Source organism: Pipistrellus hanaki, assembly GCF_964339955.1.
Source record: "Pipistrellus hanaki genome assembly, chromosome: 2".
Classification (NCBI taxonomy): domain Eukaryota; kingdom Metazoa; phylum Chordata; class Mammalia; order Chiroptera; family Vespertilionidae; genus Pipistrellus; species Pipistrellus hanaki.
Window position 1 is genome coordinate 156,956,014 of NC_140504.1, and position 20,623 is coordinate 156,976,636.

General features: G+C 43.1%; 1 protein-coding gene across 1 annotated transcript in view; it reads right to left on the reverse strand.

The window, feature by feature from the left end:
• Positions 1-20,623, reverse strand: part of CACHD1 (cache domain containing 1) — a 230,236-nt gene that overhangs the window by 73,500 nt on the left and 136,113 nt on the right. Inside the window, exon 4 of the mRNA XM_084871354.1 lies at positions 9,866-9,972. Within this exon, the coding sequence (XP_084727480.1) occupies positions 9,866-9,972 (107 nt within the window). The remainder of the gene's footprint in view (positions 1-9,865; positions 9,973-20,623) is intronic.

A 20,623-nucleotide genomic window follows, 5' to 3' on the forward strand; every position in this document is an offset into this window, starting at 1 on the left:
GTTACAGACTTAAGGCTACTCTGACTCCGAGAGGGAAGTGACTTGAGCTCTGAGCTGAATGAATCTGGAGCATGCAGCACAGTGATTCCTCCAGATTATACTCGCGAAAGCCCATCACCCAAGTTGCAATAATGACCACGGACCCACCTATCTTATAGTCTCTCTCTCTCTCTCTCTCTCTCTCTCTCTCTTTTTTAAAAATATATTTTTATTGATTTTTTACAGAGAGGAAGGGAGAGGGATAGAGAGCTAGAAACATCAATGAGAGAGAAACATCGACCAGCTGCCTCCTGCACACCCCCTATCAGGGATGTGCCCACAACCAATGTACATGCCCTTGACTGGAATTGAACCTGGGACCTTTCAGTTCGCAGACCGACGCTCTATCCACTGAGCCAAACCGGTTTTGGTCTCATAGTCTTTATTTCAGTATAATGTTAAGTAGAGGAATCCTCACAGCCCTGGTTCTATTCCAAGCTTGTCATGTCTGTTCTAGGCTAATTCTGTCACATAAAATAACCAGTCCATTCTGTCCTTCAGCCGGTTGAGACAGCCTGGTCATGGGCTCAGAATGTGAGTAAACGCCTGGGAAAACCCACAATCAGGTGGGGGTCTACTGCTCTACCCTCTTCCTTTCTAGCAGGCCATTCCCAAAGGATCCACAAGTCCAGGAGGTCTTCAAACATTCCCGGAAGGAGTAAGAGAGAACAAAAGGATGAAGTTCTCAAGCCTGGCTGACCATCACAATCAGCTTTGAAAAATACAGATTCCCAAGCTTCACCAAGCCAACATCTGGTTCACTTGGAAAGTGTTCTTAACAATGCACTCCGGCTGACTCAGGATCACTCAGGTGGGACAACTGGACCGAGACTTTAACCTTCATCATCCTGTTGCCTTAGTTTCACTGTCTTCGTCATCTAAACACTCAGTGTTCCTAGTTTAAAAAATATTAGCAGCAGCAAGAACAATAAAACCCTTCCTCTCTCCGACCTCTCCCGAAGTTTTCAGTGGCTTTTCTCCTTTTCTTAGCCAAGCAGCTTACAAGAGTGGTGTACACTGATTCTCTACTTCTTCTTCTTTATTTAAAATGATTTTAAAGAGAGAGAGGGAGAGCGAGGGAGAAACATCGATAAAAGAGAACATTGATCCACTGTCACCTGCACACCCCACACTGGGCACCGACATGCAACTGCAACTGGGCATGTGCCCTGAATGGAATGGGTGACCTCCTGGTGCATGGATGGATGCTCAACCACTGAGCCACACAGGCCGGGCTGATTCTCCACCTCTTGCCATCCCATTACTTCTCACCTGGTCACTGTGTTTTTTGCCTCAGCCTCTCCCCACCGCCCTCTCCACCTCTGAGGGACCTTTAATAGTCTACCCTGGTTTCTCCTTCTTCCAGGCCAACTACACTTCCACCCACTCTGCACAAAGCTCTCTTGTCTCTCCTGCTTCAAGTCTATCAGTTGGTTGATTTCAAGCTAAAAACAAGTGAAAACCAAAACCAAATCCCAAACAAAACCTTTAGGCTGATGTATAAAGGCTCATTAAAATCTGGCTTAACACTATCTTCATTTTCTGATCCTTATCCCTTCTTATACAGTGATCCCTGCTATCTGGACTTTTTTACAGATTCTGAAATGGGAAATGTGCTTGCCACAAGCCTATCTCCTGGAAAATTCCTATTGTCCCTTAAGACACAATGCAACCTCACAATCTGGGTCAAGTGCCACCGCTTATCCGTATCAAGACAACACTCAGCACTGTATTGTACCTGTCAGCTGATTTCCTCCTCGTCCCGACTCGCCCAACACAATACTATATATACAACCGGCTGTGTGCTCTCTGAGGGTAGGAACTCTCCTAGTTATCTTGCCAGAGTACCATGCGGCCATACGGCTGTCAGCTGAGAGAAGCTCTTTATGAGGGAGTGTGAGGAAGGGGTTGGGGTTTATTCTGGGTCTCAGGCTTCAGTGAAAAAGTAAAATGAAGCTGCTTTTAATTGACATGAAACATGAAACATGAAACATGAGCCGAGGAGGAGGTTTGGGTAGGAAGAGAGAAGGTTCTAAGTTTGGCTTTAGACATAAAGGGAGTATCAATAGGCAGGACGCAGTGGTGGAGATATCTCTCTTCATCTTAGCAGCCTATTGTAGGGAAGCCACTGAACTAGGAGTTAGGGCACAGTGTTTAGTCATGTCGATAGCAACAGTTTGTTGTTAGATTTTAGAGAGATCAGGTAAGTTCCCTGGGCCTGTTTATCAGCTATGAGGTACAGCAGATACTTTCTTTGTAAGAATGAGACAAATGTATAAAAAGGTTTATGAGGCACTAAGAAACGGTGGGTTGATTTTCTTATGTACAGTGCATGTTTGGACTCAGCACAGTTGGTTTCATGAGAATGACACCATGCTCCTGCATAGTCTGTGACACTCTGTACACCTGAGACATTTATGTGTGCTGACTTGCTGCTAAGCTAAGGAAACTAGGGCTACCTTACAGCAAATCACATCCACATTTCTTTCTTCAAAAAGGTCCTTCCAAAGTCTTGACTATTCCATTATAAAAGCAAGGTAACAACATTACAGAGAAAACCCCAGTTTGTTTCGTTCATTCATTCACTTAGTAAACATTTGCTGTGTACCTGCTATGGGCAAGGCACTAGATTTTTATTTTTTCATTTATTTTGAAAAATATATTTTATTGATTTTTTTTTTTTTTTTTTAACAGAGAGGAAGAGAGAGGGATAGTTAGAAACATCGATGAGAGAATCATTGATCAGTTGCCTCTTGCACACCCCCTACTGGGGATGTGCCCGCAACCAAGGTACATGCCCTTGACCGGAATCGAACCCGGGACCTTTCAGTCCGCAGGCTGACACTCTATCCACTGAACCAAACCAGTTTCAGCTGGATTTTTATTTTTGTGTGAGCAGTAGGCACACACACACACACACACACAAAAATTAATTGGAGCAGAGGGTCAAGTAGATGTCCAATATAAAAAATTAAAATTATATAATAAGATGAGCCATAGAGTAAAGTAATAAACAAGAGTTGTAGCTGGGCCACCACAGCCTTTGGGCTCTCTGAGCGGTGGCTGGAGACTCTGCAGAGACTGTATCCCAGCCCACTTCTCCTACTGCTCAACCCTGCTTCCTTCTCTTTCCCTACAGGCTGCCAGTCCCCATCTCTGAGTCAGCTTCCTGGTAAACATAACAAGCTGCAACAGACAAGAATTCTCATCTTTGCCAGAGGGAAGGTGGCAAAGAGGTTGGAGGAATGAGCAATATTTTACAAGTCAGAGAAGGCAGGATGAAACAATAATATGAACAAGGGTACGGAGGAGGGACAGAGACTAGTGGTTTGAAGAAATGAAAGTGATTCCCAGAGGGGAGAGCTCAGAGGGCTTGCGAAGGAGAAAGAGGAACAGAAGATGGAGTTGAAAGGCCTTCACCTTTATCTTAGAGGTAAAGGGGAGCTGCCAGAAGATTTTGAAAAGTAGAGTTATAGAGCAGGTATTTTCAAAATACCAACAGTATGCAGGATATACCGAAGAAAGAAAAAAAAGAGGAGAGAGAAGCAGGGAAAGCTTTTGGGACATACGAAATAATTATTCCTCTAGAAAGGCAGTGACGATCTAAGTGTGTGGCATCCGCAGTGCAGAAGCCAAAGGAGACTCAAGAGACATCTGTGAACAACAAAGTCTGAGCCAAGTTTCCCCTTCAATCAAGAGAGGACGATGAGACCTATGCCACAAATCGGTGTGATGAGCAAGAAGAGGAACACACAGGTAAGTGCCCAGGGAGGGATCTTGTACACAGTAAATACCTGACAAACATTCACTCACTTGTGCTTTTATTTGGTCACTGACTCGAGTTTAGGCAAAACTGTTAAATAAAACCTGGAGTTGTACTGGGTGGAAATTGGGATAATGAGCCACATTGGGAAGTAAGTTTAGAGGAAAGTTAGTGTTTTGTTTAATTTTTGAGATAACGACAGGACAATCATAGAGAGAAGTGTGCCCTGAAGTTGGTTACACAATAAATAAACCCAGAGATAGGTCGTGGGTGGAGATGAAGAGGTGGAATTCAGCAGCACGTGGTGGGAGTTGAGACGCTGCTAAACTGATGACCTTCACGGAGGTAACAGTGATGAAGGACAGTGGAGACATGGTCCCTTCAGACAGAATAATGGAAAAGGAGCCGAGGGGAAACGGGAAAGGGCTGGGCAGAAAAGTAAGAGGATAAATGGAAACCAAAGGATGACAGTGAGAAGTTTACATGTCAACCGCCACACAGTGGTCAAGTAAAACTGTGGAAGGGTCATTCTTTCAAGGGAGCAATGATATAGTGAAAAATTGGGACATTCTAAATGTCGAAGTGGAGTAGATTCATTAATTCAACAATATTATGTAGTCACTGCTACAATGATAGAGAAGTATATTTTTTTATATACTAGAGGCCCAATGCATGAAATTCATGCAAGGAACTTGGCCCTTGTGGCCCCAGCTGCCTCATAGCCTTGCCCACTGGTTGTTCAGAAGGTCATTTGCCATCTGATCTAATTAGCATATTAGCTCTTTATTATATAGGATGCACAGAAGAATGTTCAGATACTTTGTTAAACAGGCTATAAGTTAAACAGGCTATATCCATTAGATCATATATGTTATAAGAGAGTATCCTATATATTATACTAAAAGCCTAATATGCAAATTGTCCCCTCGACTGAGAGTTCAAACTACAGTTTGACTGCTCACTATGATGTGCACTGACCACCAGAGGGCAGTGTGGAGCATGGTGGGCACTGGTGACGTGGCACTGGCAGTGGGTGGCAGTGGATGCACTGCTGGCTCTGATGGGCCCAGATGAGAGCAGGACTGAGAGCAGGACCAAGGTGGGATGGTGCAAGTGAGTGGGCAGTGCCAAGCCAAGGCAAGTGTAAGTGGGGCCCAATTGCCCTGCCAATCATCCAGCGGTGGTGGTGGGAGCAGGGCAGCCTCCTGGCTCCCAGGTGCTGAGGGAGCTGGGCAGGGGCCCAATGACTCAGGTGGAGGGGGGCATGCATGGGGCCCAGGGGCCCAGGTGCTGCTCAGGGCCCAGAGGTCAGCTGGGATCTACCCTTCCACACCAGACATGCTCTGATTGTCGGCCAGGCCTAGGGACCATACATACACACACAAATTTTTTTTTGTGTGTGTATGTGTATGTGTGTATATATATATATATATATATATATATATATATATATATGAGAATATATGTGGCAAAAAATCTTGTAAAAGCAGTATATAATAGGGTTGTTGTGAGAAACTATAAGACTAGACTTTGAAGTAGATCAAAGTACAGGAAAAGAGCATGAAGGGGATCAGGGTGAAGAAAAAGGCCCTGTGTGTACTTAATTTTGTATTTGCGTATGATACACACACACACACACACACACACACACACACACATACACGGAAACGAAATCACACAACCTTAAAAAACCTGGGTTTCTAAGCGACTGAATAACAGTTTTTAGATATTATATAAATAATTGCCACATCTCTTTTTTCAAAAAAAATATATTTTATTGATTTTTGACAGAGAGGAAGGGAAAGAGCTAGAGAGCTAGAAACGATGAGAGAGAAGCATCAACCAACTGCCTCTTGCACACCCCCGACCAGGGATGTGCCCGCAACCAAGGTACATGCCCTTGACTGGAATCGAACCTGGGACCTTTCAGTCTGCAGACCTATGCTCTATCCACTGAGCCAAACCGGTTTCGGCTAATTGCAACATCTCTTATGGCACACATGCATCATAGAGCTGGGGTAATTAGGCATGAAAACAAACCAGAAATCCCTAGTTTGGTTGATTTTTATTCTTTTAATTTTAGTGTTTTTTTTTTTTGTTTTTTTTTTGGGGGGGGGGAGTAGAATGCATCTTTTCACTGCATTGGTATTAGTATATTTAACAGCCAACTTCCATAGTGTTTTAAAGAAAAGAGAGGAACCTCCATAGCACACGGCCAATGTTTGCCATTCATAGAAGGAAGTGATGGATCCACTCCAGCCTCCAGGGCCCACCTGTACCTCCTGCACGGTTAGTGCTGTAATGTGACTTGCAAATGCCCCTTACACCCCATGAATCCCATTCCACAGTGAAGGCTGCAATGCTACTTCGATCCAAGTTTGCAACTTCAAATGCTCTTTAAATCAAACACAATAAAGTCCAGATACTTTTTCTTTTGGTGAGAAAGATGAACTCCCAGCTCCACTCTCATCTCAATTGCATAACTCAAGAGAGCAAGAGGCAACTTTCCTTGGACTCTTCAAATAAACTCTCTTTAGGGATCAGGCTATGCACAAGAAAATAGCTCAGCAGGAATTTAGAAGAAAAGAGAGTGAGAAACTAGGGATAAAAGCAGGAAAGAACCTGAACGAAACATTAGCAGTGCTGTAATATAACACATGCACTGTCAAACATTAGTTATTTGAATGGAATCAGGGACAAGGAGTCAATTTAGAGAGTGGAGATCTGGCAGGAGTGGTTTTAAGAAAAAGAATACACATGTGTGTTGGATGGATGGACATATGACCTAGCTTTGGATAAATGAACTTAAGAATCGTTTACAATTTATGTGAGCCTGTTTCCAGCAAGTCTGCGAGGCAACCTGAAACTGTGTTATCAATTAGGGACTCATTGATGGATTATATACAGTCTGAAAGGGCCTGCGGCTGGATATCTTACAGATGTAAATATCAGACATGCGATAGCCGATGAAGTACATTAATTCTGCTCTGAAAAGGGGCATGAGCTAGGGAGGAGGAAACGAAGGAGCTCTGAGGTCACCCTTCAGCATCTACCACTCCTCTCCTGTTACAAGTGATTGCTCAAGAATGTGGACTTTGGGATGCAGCCACTGCCTGGTGGAATGTCACACACTTGACGTGCAAGCAAGTCCGTTCTCAAACCCTGAATATTGCCAAAAGCTGCTAGTAAATCTAGCTACGTCCACTGTGCTGAGAACAACTCTTGTTAGGCAGTATGTTAGACCTGAGACGTGCTCTGAGAAATAGCAAAATTCAACATCTCATCTTTATATAGCGCCACCCTCACGACCCTCTTCCTTGACCACATAGAAGATGCTCAGGAAATATTTGTTCAATGCATTTTTATTGTACTTATTCATTCTAGTTAGTAGGTGGGAGGCCATTACCTGGCAGAAACAATGGCTTCTGTACTTACTAAGAAAAAGGCACAATGATGCGACTATTAATGATGGAGACAGTTCTCAACAACGTGCTCATTAGAAACAGATACAGCCGAAATGGGTTTTGCTCAGTGGATAGAGCGTCGGCCTGCAGACTGAAGGGTCCCAGGTTCGATTCCAGTCAAGGACATGTACCTTGGGGTGGGGGGTGTGCGGGAGGCAGCTGATCCATGTTTCTCTCTTATCGGTGTTTCTAACTCTCTATCCCTCTCCCTTCTTCTCTGTAAAAATCAATAAAATATATTTAAAAAAGCAAAAAAAGAAAAAGAGAAAAGAAACATATAAAATAAGGGAATGAGGATATAGCCACGTCGGTAGCAGCTTCCAGATCCTCCAAGGTCTGGCCCACGGAGCTGAGTGACTCAGGCAAGAGAGCATCGTTCTAGCTCCCAAGTGAGTGTGCAGCCCCTCCGTCTGCCTCAAACTACCTTTCTTACTGTCCCCTCCACACAGCCAGGAGAATAATGGAGCTCCATCTAGAACCTCAGCACCAGACAGGCTTGAGCATCTGTCTACTAGAAAGGAGTAAAAATGCATTGGAAAGTAGTCTACAATTCCTTCTTGTTTTATTTTCTCCATGATTGTAAAGCAATGCATGCTTGATTTAAAATTAAGAAAACTGGGAAGTAAAAATAGCCCACTATTGTTCCATCACTAAAAAGATGCATGCTATTCAGTAATTTTTTAAAATTAATTCAAATGGCCCACAAATTAACATGTATTATAAAAACTTTACACACATTAGAGGATTAAATTGTGCATTTCTGGACTCTTTTAAATCTGATCCTGTTCAAAGTATGCTTCAATCTCAAGTCTTCAGACCCAGCCACATGTCTTACGTTACTGTGCAAACATGAAGTTAAGGGGTAAACACTAAGTTTGGGAACTAGGAACCTCAAGTTCTAGCTTTGTGTTCTGTGCCCGCTATAGAGGCTTCCATAATTCATTTCTCTGCCCTTCTCTATTCTCTTCAATTAAGTTTTTTTTTTTTATGAAAATGATTTTTATTTAGCACCCTTTCTAGTAGCAAACCCAATCTGCTCCAGAAGTTTTCTAGATTCTCAGAACAATAAAAATAATGACTGAATCCATTATGTACTTGTCCAGACCAGTGGTTCTCAACCTTTCTAATGCCACGACCCTTTAATACAGGTTCCTCATATTGCAGTGACCCCCAACCATAAAATTATTTTCGCTGCTGTAGAGCCTAAGACCATCGGAAAACACAGAACTTTACAATTACGATTCATTAACAGTAGCAAAAGTTACAGTTATGAAGTAGCAACGAAAATAATTTTATGGTTGGGGGTCATCACAACATGAGGAACTGTGTTAGAAAGGTTGAGAACCAATGCTCTAGACTAGGGGTGTCGAACTCAATCAGAGAAGGGGCCAAAATCTAAAATCCAGCCTAAATCGCGGGCCGAATGGTTTACTGAACAGTCATAAACTGACAATGTCATAAACTGACAGTGGAGTGCAGTGATGACAGCGCGGTGCGGGCCACATTGCAAGGCCTGGCGGGCTGGATTTGGCCCGCGGGCCTTGTGTTTGACACATGTGCTCTAGACAATGTGTGCCTCGCTGATTTAGGCTGGACCACTTAGCTAGCAGCTATAGTTTTATGACATATGAAGCTTACAGTTCTCTTTTCAGACCTAATAGGTTGGCCAGTTTGTGGGTACAATTCCCAAAGACTACAATTCTTCCCCTGAACCGAGGTTGGCTGGGGCTCTAAAAATAAATATTCTGGTCCTCTGGCTTTTCTTGTAGGTTTTACATGTTTGCAAGAGACCTGGAATTTGGGAAATACAGTTCTTCATATTTAAGGATTAGATCCTTCATCTGTCCAGCAGTAAAGAAGTCTTAGGACCCTTCTGAACCTATGATTCTTGCTTGGTAAAATCCGAGAATTGAAGCTGGTAAGCGATTTCTAAAGTCCCTTCCAGCTCTGAAAAGGTAAAGCCTCTAGGTTCTGAGGTCCAGCAATCAACAAGTGTGTATAACAAACCAGAGGGTGAACCGTATAACGGAAACTCCAGGGCAAGAGAGCAGAGATAGTAGCCACTTTGGAGTTGTGTACATACAGGTCATCTGGTAGTTATTACTATTGCATATAACAGAGTTCCACTGAGACCAGGAAGAAAGTTCAAACTCAATAAAAAACATCATGACACTGTGCTTATCACTAGAAAAGCTCCTTCATCATTCTTCCAAAACACTCCCCAAAACAAATTAAAAATTATAAATAGGAAATACAAATGAATTCAGCACCTCCTATTGCAAAGATAACTCAGTCTCTAAAACATTCTTTACAGCAACACATGTAAAACTCTAGCAAATGAGATAATGAAGAGCTTAGCAAGGTACTACAGAGTACATGCTCAGTGCTCAAGCACTGAGCATGTACTCTGTGCTCAATTTTCTTCCTCCTTTCCCTCTTCTGAATGTCCACGTTCCAGCAAGAAACATCCACTTTTAAGTACGTATTTTTCTTTAAAACTTAAAGGAAACTGTCAGAAGCAATACATTTATTCGTGTACTTAAAGTACTTAAATGTAGTGTGATGCAGTTTATTTGTATAAAACGCAAAGGTCACTGACCTGAATTTAAGTCTCGTCCTGGATTGAAGGCCCGGCTATTCACAGTAGTAGAAAGTCGATCACAACTAATTGTTCTAGATACGTTGGTATTGAAGTTGCCATCAAATCTGAAAAAATAGAAGAGAGTTGGCAATATTTATTTGGTGATTATTCAATCCAGAAAAACAAGTCAACAAATATAAGAGTTCATACTGTATATAATTAGGTCAGCTCCTAAACAGTAAAATTGTGATTTAAAATTTTAAATATTAAAAAAAAAGTACTGCAGAAGAGCTTGGGGGGAAAGAGGGGGACACTTGCATCTAGAAAGTATTAGAAATCAAGTTCTATTCTAAGGACATGAAGAAATAACCATCCTTCAAATCAACTTTTCTTCCATAAACCTGAGTGACGCTCTTTTGATAAAATCATGCAGAAACAGATTCAGACTAGAATTACAAAAATACAGACTCGAGCTCTGATGTTACATATGAAACAGTTATGTAAATTATCCTATCTGAAAAAATCAATGACCAAGAACCAAAATAGAGAGTAGTGAAGGAGAAAAATGGCTATGGAGTAGGAGAGATCTAGATTTGAATCTGTGCTATGTCACTACTAAATCTGTGTTACTTGGACAAAAATTGTTTTAATTTTTCTGAACCTTTTTTTCTTATCTGGAAAAAAAAAAAGAAATAAAAATACTTATTTCCCAAAGCTGTAAAAAAGATAATAAATAATGTATCAAAGTTCCTTTCATTGCACATGACATACAGCTTGCACCTTCTAGACTGTAATGTAAATAAGACCAAGGTCTTTTCTGATATCCAGCGGTAGTACAATGCGAGTACTAAAGTTAAAACGATGTTAGTGCTCTGGCCAGCAGCGGATCAATGAATACCAGTGCAATCAATGACTTATTTGTCAGTGCTACCAACAATCTGCAAGAAAATAACAGGAAAATGTATCAACTCTGTCACTAAGAGTATTTTGAAAAGAGAATTTTAACCCAGAAGTAACAAAAGAGAGAAAAAAAAGTGAACTTCAAATAACCCATTTAGGATTTCAGATACTGGGAGGACTTACAACATTTCTTGAAACTACCTCCTCACCCCCCAAATCCCTGATAAATTCAGCCTGAAATTATATTTTTTAAAATGTGTGAAAATGTGTCCTCAGATGATAAATGCCATTAATGGAATTCCATTACCATGGGTAGAGAAGCTATCTCACCTGTATCACATAGAACAGTGGTCGGCAAACTCATTAGTCCACAGAGCCAAATATCAACAGTACGATGATTGAAATTTCTTTTGAGAGCCAATTTTTTAAAACTTAAACTTCTTCTAACGCCTCTTCTTCAAAACAGAATCACCCAGGCCGTGGTGTTTTGTGGAAGAGCCACACTCAAGGGGCCAAAGAGCTGCATGTGGCTCGCAAGCTGCGGTTTGCCGACCACAGACCAAGAAGAAACAATCCTAAAACTCTAGATCCACTTGAGTATTCACATGAACCTTGATGATCTGTTGATCACATCCCATAATACTTAAGAGCTGCAAAACGGAACGGATTATATAAGCAAAGGGCTAGGCTTTCACAGGATGTGCTGGGTTCCCAAAGTTAAACATCTTGTTTTAAAACGTATCGTCTCAAAGAAGGAGGTAACCTTCCGTCCAGCCTCTCAGCCAGTACAGAATTACATCAACATTCTCAACTGTGCCTCCAGGGACACAGCTGCTTCACCAACGTGGTCACTCTTCCCTGGACCTGCTCCAATTCGTCTAGACCGGAAGACCGCTGCCTCGAAAGCCACCGATGAAGAGAAAAGAAGACATTAGTACATCAGCAGCTGGCTGTTTGCCTGCCGGCAAAGCAATATCATCTCACTTTTCCGCTTTTGTTTTACACTTGACCTCTGGTAAAGTCAGAGCAGCATCACACAAGCGGCTCACCTGCTCTCCGTGCTCTAGATGCCCTCACATACTCTTACAGAGACCAGGTGACAGTTAGGCTTTGTGGGCTATACTGTCTGCCTGCAATGCACATCTGGACTCTGCTGAACGAATTAGACCTACCCATGTCACAGATGAGAAAAGTGACAGAGAGTCAGGGACCTAAAAGGAACTTGAATCCCATCACTGGACTCCCTGTCCAAGGATGAGCCAACGACCACACTGCTTCATTGAAGTGACACGTAAGGAAGAACTTGCTAAGAGGGGTAACTCACGAGTCACTGGGATTTTCTTCCCGGTGAAGAGAGCCCCTGCCTCCGCAAATGAAGTCTCCGCCATCAGGACCTGGGCGACCAGCACCTCCCCCTGAGAAGGTCGAAGTCCAGTACGGAGCACACTGAGATGCCCTGGGTCTTTGTGCAAGGAAAGCTTGCTCCTGGACTGGGGAGACCAGGGAACTATTTGTATAGGTTGTTTTCTGTACTGAAAAGATCATCTCTAAGAGCTACAAAGAAAATATTCTTATAACAAAGAAGATGGGAGAGACTCATTAACAAAAGTAGGTGCTCAGCAACTATTTGTCAGTCATAAAAAGGCTTCATGGTTGCCTGTTATTAATAATCTACCCAACCTCCTCTCCCCCCACCCCCCCACTATCTCCCAATCTATAGTTCTGACCAGACCAATCCCTCACCTGCTGGACCCCAACTGTGATGCTCTCCAGTGTCCGATGCACCCACACAAAGCCCACCTCTCACATGCTCTTCCCTAAAAGTTCTCCTGTCGGCTCCAGCCTATGATGACTCCTGCCTCCTCCAAACTGACCAGCGTCATTCTGCCTCTTAATTCTAGGCTTGTGTTTCTTTTCCTATTTTTTCCACATTGCCTTGAAATCAGGCCTAACATTAGTATCACCATAGTTGATGCCCATTAGACCCAGATCGATTGAATTAAGATTATGTTTATACCAACATACTAATTAATAAAAGTTTAAAAATAAGATCTATAATAAAAGTATAATATGCTAATTAGACTGGACATCCTTCCAGGCGACCTTCCAGACAAAGCTGGGACTGTGAGGGCCAAGGCAGAGGAGACGGCTGCCATGGCAGGCAGAGGCGGAGCCCCTTGCACAAATTTTGTGCATCAGGCCTCTAGTTTATTATAAATACTAACAGGCAAATTATCTTATTTTGCCTTCTCCGATTTTATTATGTAAAACTCATGATCTAAACCATACCACTTGAACTCCCAATTCTCTCTAAAACTTCTCACATGGCACGGCCAGCATGGCTCAGTAGTTGAGCATCAACCTATGAACCAGGAGGTCACGGTCGACCTATGAACCATGAGGCTTCTATAACAGGGCACATGTCTAGTAGCGGCTCAATCCCCAGTGTGGGGCGTACAGGGGTAACTGATTAATGATTATCTCTTATGATTGGTGCTTCTATCTTCCTCTCTGAAATCACAAAAAAAAAAAAAAAAAACCAAACACATACTTTATTTTTTAAAAATAATAAATTCTTTCACATAAATGAGAAGACTTAGTTGCTCCAGGTGACTGTAAGTTACTTGAGGGCTTATGTTTCTCTCTCAGGTCTAGCACATTGCTGGGAAGGTGGACTCCATTCATCATCATTGGGACTGACTAATGAGGAAGGGCAGAGAGCTAAGTCACTGGAGAGACCTGGGTGTTTTAGTCAATCACATTCATTGAACATCTCTGATGAATAAGGCACTGCCATACTGGCAAAGCATGATTATGTCACTGTCAGGAGCATAGGCCTGAGAAGTACATAGACATGGACTAGAGTTTGGATTTAAATTTTATATATATATAATATGCTAATTAGACCAGAGATCCTTCTGGACGACCTTCCAGACTAAGCTGGGGCTGCGAGGGAAGCCCAGGTCCCAGGTGCCTGCTGGCGGCCGGAGGGAAGTGCAGGTCCCAGCTGCCAGAGGGAAGCCAGTGCTGGCAGCCAGGGGAAGGAAGGCCGACTCTTGCACAAAATTTGTGTACCGGGCCTCTAGTGAGTGTGTGTGTGTGTGTGTGTGTGTGTGTGTAATTCTTGCACATAATTTACATTTTCTAAGCCTCTGTTTTTCTCATCTATGAAACGGTATTAATAATAGAACCTATTTCATAACGTGTTAAGAATTAAATCAGAAAATGATTCTGAAGAGACTAGTACATAGTAAACATTTAATAAATAATAATAATAATAATAAATATTGAATGTCTTAGTACTGTTACCAAATGCTTATCATATGTCAAGTATCTTTCAAGTGTGGTGAATGAATTAACTCATCCAATCTTTTCAAACTATGAGGAAAATATTATTATAGCCATCTGAAGACTAGGAAACTGAGGGGAAAATTTTTTTTAAATTAAGAAGCCCAGATTCACAGCTGGGGCTTAGCAGAACCAAGATGTGAACACATGCCCTGGCCAGCTGGTGTGGCTCAGTTGGTTGGGCATCATCTGGTGCATGGAAAGGCTGCTGGTTTGATTTGGAGTTCTGGCACATGTCTGGGTTTCGGGCTCAATCCCTGATCCCTGGTAGGGGGCGTGCAGGAGGCAGCCAATGGATGTTTTGCTCTCACATTGATGTTTTTCTCCTTCCCTCCCCCTCCCTCTAAAAAAAAAAAGTTAATAAGTCTTAAAAAATGTGAACATATGAGTTTTCATTCATAATGAATACATTACATTGTATCTCAATATATCAACAAATAAATCATCACCAACATGATCTAAAACAGCTGAAGAAGAATTCCGTTCTCTCAAAGAAAAGGATTATGATAAAAGATTGTAGGGCTTAGGGGAGATTTTTGCTTTTTTACTTAATGGAAAATGACAGAAGCTAAACATAACGCTTTCACAATGGATAGCTACAAAGAATGAACTCTGTGGGGACAAAGATGTGGATGGGGAGGAAGAGGAAGAAGACAATGAAGACAGGTGCTCTCTATTAATTACAGATAGATTGAAACATGCTCACCATGGGCACAGTTATGGAATTGGTTCCTTTTTATTATGTCATTCTAGAAAAGCTTCACGCTCCCTTCCTATTCACTACTGAACTCTGAGAGGTCTGTGATAGAAGATTGAGCATGTATGCACGTCTGCATGGCGCAGAGACGGCAGACCTGGCGCCAGTTCATACCAGTTTCTTCTTTCCCTAGTTCCAACTTTCTCCTCTGAGAAAAAGACCCTGGCAGTTTGGTAATCTGAGGATCCTGAACTAACAATTGCCTTATGTACAACAAAGGTTACATAAAATAGAAGATAAGACCAAGAAAGAGAAAACTGCACTACATTCTGAAAAATTTCCACATGGGACGATGAATACAGGGTGCTGACTGATGTGATGGACAATGGCCATGTGGGCGAGGCACGGCACACAGCTCAGGGAAACGCCAGTTGACAGTGGACGTGGCGCAAACACGCAGCCTTCCAGAGATCAAACTTGATCCAAAAATGAAACATAAAATACACGAATAAGCCCTTTTTCTGAAGGAATCCAGCTAATTTTCAGAATGAGTGAATAACCACCTCACATGAGAACCTCCACCAGGTCAATTTAACCTATCTGCTGTTATCTCATCTGAGCTCTGGAAAGTTTACTAGTAAGAAGTGAAAACAGAGTGTTACTTCATTTTTTTAATTCTTGCTTCCTGAGTAATCTGCATGCAATGAATGCTATGTTTTTAGAAAGATTTTTAAAAAAATACATTTTTATTGATTTCAGAGAGGAGGGGAGGGGAAGAGAGAGCTAGAGACATTAATGATGAAAGGGAATTATTGATTGGCTGCCCCAACTAGGGATCAAGCTGCAACCCCAGCATGTTTATTAAATATCAAACCCGGGACCTTTCAAACCCGGGACCTTTCAAACCTGGGAACTTTCAGTCTGTAGGCCGATACTCTGTGGACTTGAGCCAAACTGGCGGAGGCTTAAAAATATTTTTTTATTGATTTTTTTTTTTAAGAGAGAATAAAAAGGAGAGGGGAGAGAGAGAAACATCAATGAGACAGTGAAATATCCATCTGCTATCTACTTCCCGCCCCCTACTAGGAATCAAAGTGGCAACCAGTGCATGGGACAATGCCCAACCCACTGAGCAACACTGGCCAGGGCACTGCTGGGGTTTTTAAGTCAATTGACTCCTACCTGATATTTCAGGAATTCAAAAGCATGCCCACCACTCTCCTTCCTCCTGCTTCCTGCTAGGAGGTGTTACATGGCAACAGTCCCACTGGAGCCTCAATTGTCTGCACTCCCCCACATGTGCAAGCAGCATGCACTCCTCAGCTGAGTTAACATGAAGTGCCTAGAAATGGCTGTCGCTCTGCTGCCGTCCCTGCCCACGCCACTGATGCCTGCCGGGTAAGGAAGCCGGTGTCAACAGAGGGCTTACGAGGTGTAGGAGAGCAGTGTGTCCTAAGTGGATGAGCAAGCTAGGAGAAAACAATTACAGGAGCCAAAACCCTGTGACTCTCTCTCCACCCACGCTCACTAGTGCCTGCTTCTCTCCTGGACGCCAAACGCAGGAAAAAACCTTGCTTAGCCATCCCCTTACACTGCCACCTCCGGGCCTCTGAGGGATGCTGCCTTGCCTAAGACAGGAAGACATTTTATGAATGTGTGCCATGAATAACGAGAAACATGCCGCTCACCCTGATTTGACTATGAGACTATGAGAAATATAAAATTCATGCCTATGATACTTTGTCAAAACACATCATTTAGTCTTAGGAGTTACCTAAAAGATTTTTCATTGAGAAGTCTGTTAGCTGTCATGTTTATATAATTCTGGGTTTATGGAAAGGTCAGGAACTGGTATACTAATAAAGTTTCTCATTAAATGAGCAGGCAATTCAAATTATCTTTATATCTGTGCTTCTAAAAAGCGATAACACTAAGAGAATAATCTTTTCTAAATCTTCTGTAGATCCTCACTCTAAAAAAAAGGGAGGGGGGATATTGGGTTATGATTGCTTTCTATACTTATTTTTATAACATAAAAACCAGTTTGCCTGACATTCAGTTTCTAGAGAAATAACTCCATCTTTCCTACTCCCTTAAGTTAAAACACACACACACACACACACACACACACACACACACACTACTTCCTTCTGGATTTACTTTCATGAACAACTGATCGAAACTGCATCCCGAGGGAGAAAACAGAACTGTGACTCCCACTTTGATCTCTTCCCCATGGAGAAATTCACTCCCTGCCTGGCTTGCAAGATGTTCATTTGATTGACGTTTGCTCTGATGTGCAAACTGCTTTGAACTTCAGACATTTAATTCCCATCAGGCTGCAGTCATTTTTATTCTCCTTCAACAGGATTTACAAGCGGGAGATCAGCAAATGTAGAAGATAAAATAAATTTGCAGAAGCTTTGAATCTTACATCAAAACTGTTCGAGTGAGTTCCAATTGGGTTTCATTCAGCCTCGATTCACAGTGTAAATCAACTTTTCAGTGGAGTCCCAGTTTAGAAGAGGAAGAAGAAGAAGAAGAAAAAAAAAGACATAAAGGAGAGAGACACATAACACCAGTTGGGGTTTACTTCCTGAATCTCTTGGTCTTTGTTTAAATTTGCAATGGATTTCCCTCAACATTTCCAGTGAAGGCTGCCCAATTTATCACCTAGCACATAAAAGCCACACCCACAGTTCCAAGGGCGGCGGCGAAATGCAGTCTTATTCATGGACACATTTTTGTGGTAACATTTAAAAAAGCAAATCCCTGTGGGTATCTCAGAAGAGCAAGGCTTAAATTGGTAATGGAGTCCATAAACAAGGCCGTTGTGATGACAGTTGACGGGCAGTGGCTGTTTTGTACTTACTTGTAATCATGGCTAAAATGCCGAGATGGGTGCAAAAGGTTAAGAAACACACAAAACCCACTGTTTCTTCTGAAGCAAACCCTGGTATCGGCTCAGAAGCCGGTGTGGAGCAAAGGCTGCAAGGCTTCTGACAGAGATCAATGCACAGGGCGGACCCTCGCTTCCAGGGCTGCTGGGCTAGCGGGTTCCGTTTGAAGAACAGCACACACTGTCTCTTTCTGGGCGCTGCCTACGGAGGACGTGGCAGCCGTCTCCTCCTCGGCACCCTGGCTGCCCTCAGACCCCGTGTGAATCCCAAGAGGACCAACACGTTCATCCGGCACCAGCCAGACCCATCTGTCAAAACGAAGGGGAACTGGTGGAAACCCAGAGGCATTGACAACAAGGTGCACACGAGATCAAGGGCCAGATCCTCGTGCCCAACACTGGTTATGGGAGCAACAAGAAAACCAGCCACACGCCGCCCGTGGCGTTCAAAGCCTCTGGCCCACAGCATCATGGAGCTTGAAGAGCTGCTGATGTGCAACGGATCTCACTGTGCTGAGACTGCTCGTAGCAACTCCTCGAACCGGAGACATTGTGTAAAGAGCAGCCCGGCTGGCCATCAGTCACCAACCCAATGCCACTCTGCTCAGCGAGGAAAAGGAATAGACAGGTTAGGTACACTTTCTATTTGTGTTAACAAAATCATAAAATTCTGCAAAAACAAAAACAAAATAAACACCCCCCCCCAAAAAAAAAAACAACAACAAGAAACAAAACAAAAACAAAAAAATAACAACCAAAAAGCCAAAACCGGTTTGGCTCAGTGGATTGAGCATCGGCCTGTAGACTGAAGAATCCCAGGTTCGATTCTGGTCAAGAGCATGTACCTTGTGGTTAAAGGCACATCCCCGGTGGGGGGTGTGCAGGAGGCAGCTGGTCGGTGTTTCTCTCTTATTGATGTTTCTAGCTCTCTGTCCCTCTCCCTTCCTCTCTGTAAAAAATCAATTATATATATATATAATCAATTATATATATATATATATAACAACAACAACCAATAACCCCTACAACAGCACACGTTTTCCTGGGAACCAAAGGAGGCGAAGCCCCTTGCCCAGTAGCTGCCGAGCCTGTAGGAGATGGCCTGGCCACTAAGTCGTCTCTCTAGTCCTGGGCACAGCCCAACAGTGTCTGGCTGGCTATGACACGGGCAGGGGGACATATCACTTCACCTCCATTCAACCAGGTTCCTGCTCATTCTTTCTGGGAAGTGTCTGCTCTCCAAATATTTGAGCAACACCAGTTGAGAAGAATTAAACAAGAACCCCCTTATCTTCCACTTAACCGCCCCTGAGAATAAAGTTAAACAAAGAAAGAGCTAAGATAAAAATCAAACATCTGTACTGGCAAATATTTAAACTCTGTTTGAATGGTGGAGGAAGGGGCACGAGTGGGATCACTTCAAAAAGGAACTACCACATTCATAAAGTAAATGATACCCACTCCCCAACCCCCACACACATACCCTCCTGCTCCTTCAAACACCTAAATTAATGGACAAACCAAAAAGCTGTCAAATAGCGCGTAATCATGTCCCAAGAAATGGTGTTTCCTTCCATCTCTGCAGAGATGGGAGAGATAAGTCACATTCTTTTTTGTTCTTATCAGTAATAAGGATTAAACCTCCAGGGTTCAGCGACTCCGCCAGAGTAGAAACAAGGGCGGCTTTCAAATGCCCTTGGAAGGTAGGGCTTTCGGAGCAATAAAGCATCTCGCTCTCCATTACAGTCAGACTATCATACAAACCATCTTCCTTCTTCTTGGTCTTCCCCAATCCACACACACCGCAGATCATGGAGAGGCGGGAGTCCCACTCTTATCCGCTTAATCTGCTTTCTCACTCACACACACACACACACACACACACACACACACTCGCCTGGGAGACCGCACAGGTGACCAGGGGGAGTGGAGCTGGATCCAAAGCCCCATGAAGCATGTGTATTTCTTTTTCTTTTTCATATTTTATTTATTTATTTATTTATTTATTTATTTATTTAATTGATTATGGTATCACATAATTGTCCTCATCCCCCCATTCCCATCCTAAACCCCTCCCTACATATGCCCCCACCCCCCTGTTGTACATGGCCACTGGCTAGGCCCATATGCATGCACACAAGTCCTTTGGTTGATCTCTTCCCCTTACCCTCACCCTCCCCTACTTTCCCTCTGAGGTTTGAGAGTCTGATCTCTGCTTCTCTTTCTCCGGGTCTGTTTTTGTTCATCAGTCTATGTTGTTCATTATTTCCTCTAGATGTGTGAGATCATGTGATCCAAGAAATTCCCTTGTAAGAACCGAAACTGCGTCAAGCCATAATGGCTACGCTGAGAGGCAAATGAATCAGTCTATAGAGAGTTCCTTTCTGGGCCAACAGTTCTTTTGAGTCCCAATTTCAATATCAAGTTGAAGCATGTGTATTTATCTGTATCTTCCTCATCGCAGATTGGGACAGGGTCCATGGGAGAGAAGAAAGGAGGGTATCTGGGAAAATAAAGGGGAGAACAGGACAGTGGACAGCGGCCTGATGGGGGTGGGACCCATGGGCTCCCTTTGTGTTCTTCCGTAGCCCTCGTCCATCCTGCCATTGGACCTCTACAAAGGACACCTCACAATTTGCAGCGGTTTATTTTTATACTTTCCCCCTCGCTAGATAATACACTTTCCTGTGGGGATTTCCAGGCACAGCCCTGTAAGGTGCACACGTTTAGGACCTGCCTGCTGAATGAATACATGCGGAGGACCCAAGAGGCATGGCTTTCTAGGACTAGAGAGCAGAGATGGTAAATGCAGGCGCACCGAGAGTGAGTAAACGGCCGACAGCTGTGAGTGCAAGGACACAGACATCAAGGAGAAGCACGAACCCCCTCAGAGGCAGCAGATGACCTTGAAGATGGTCTGGCTCGCTCTCTC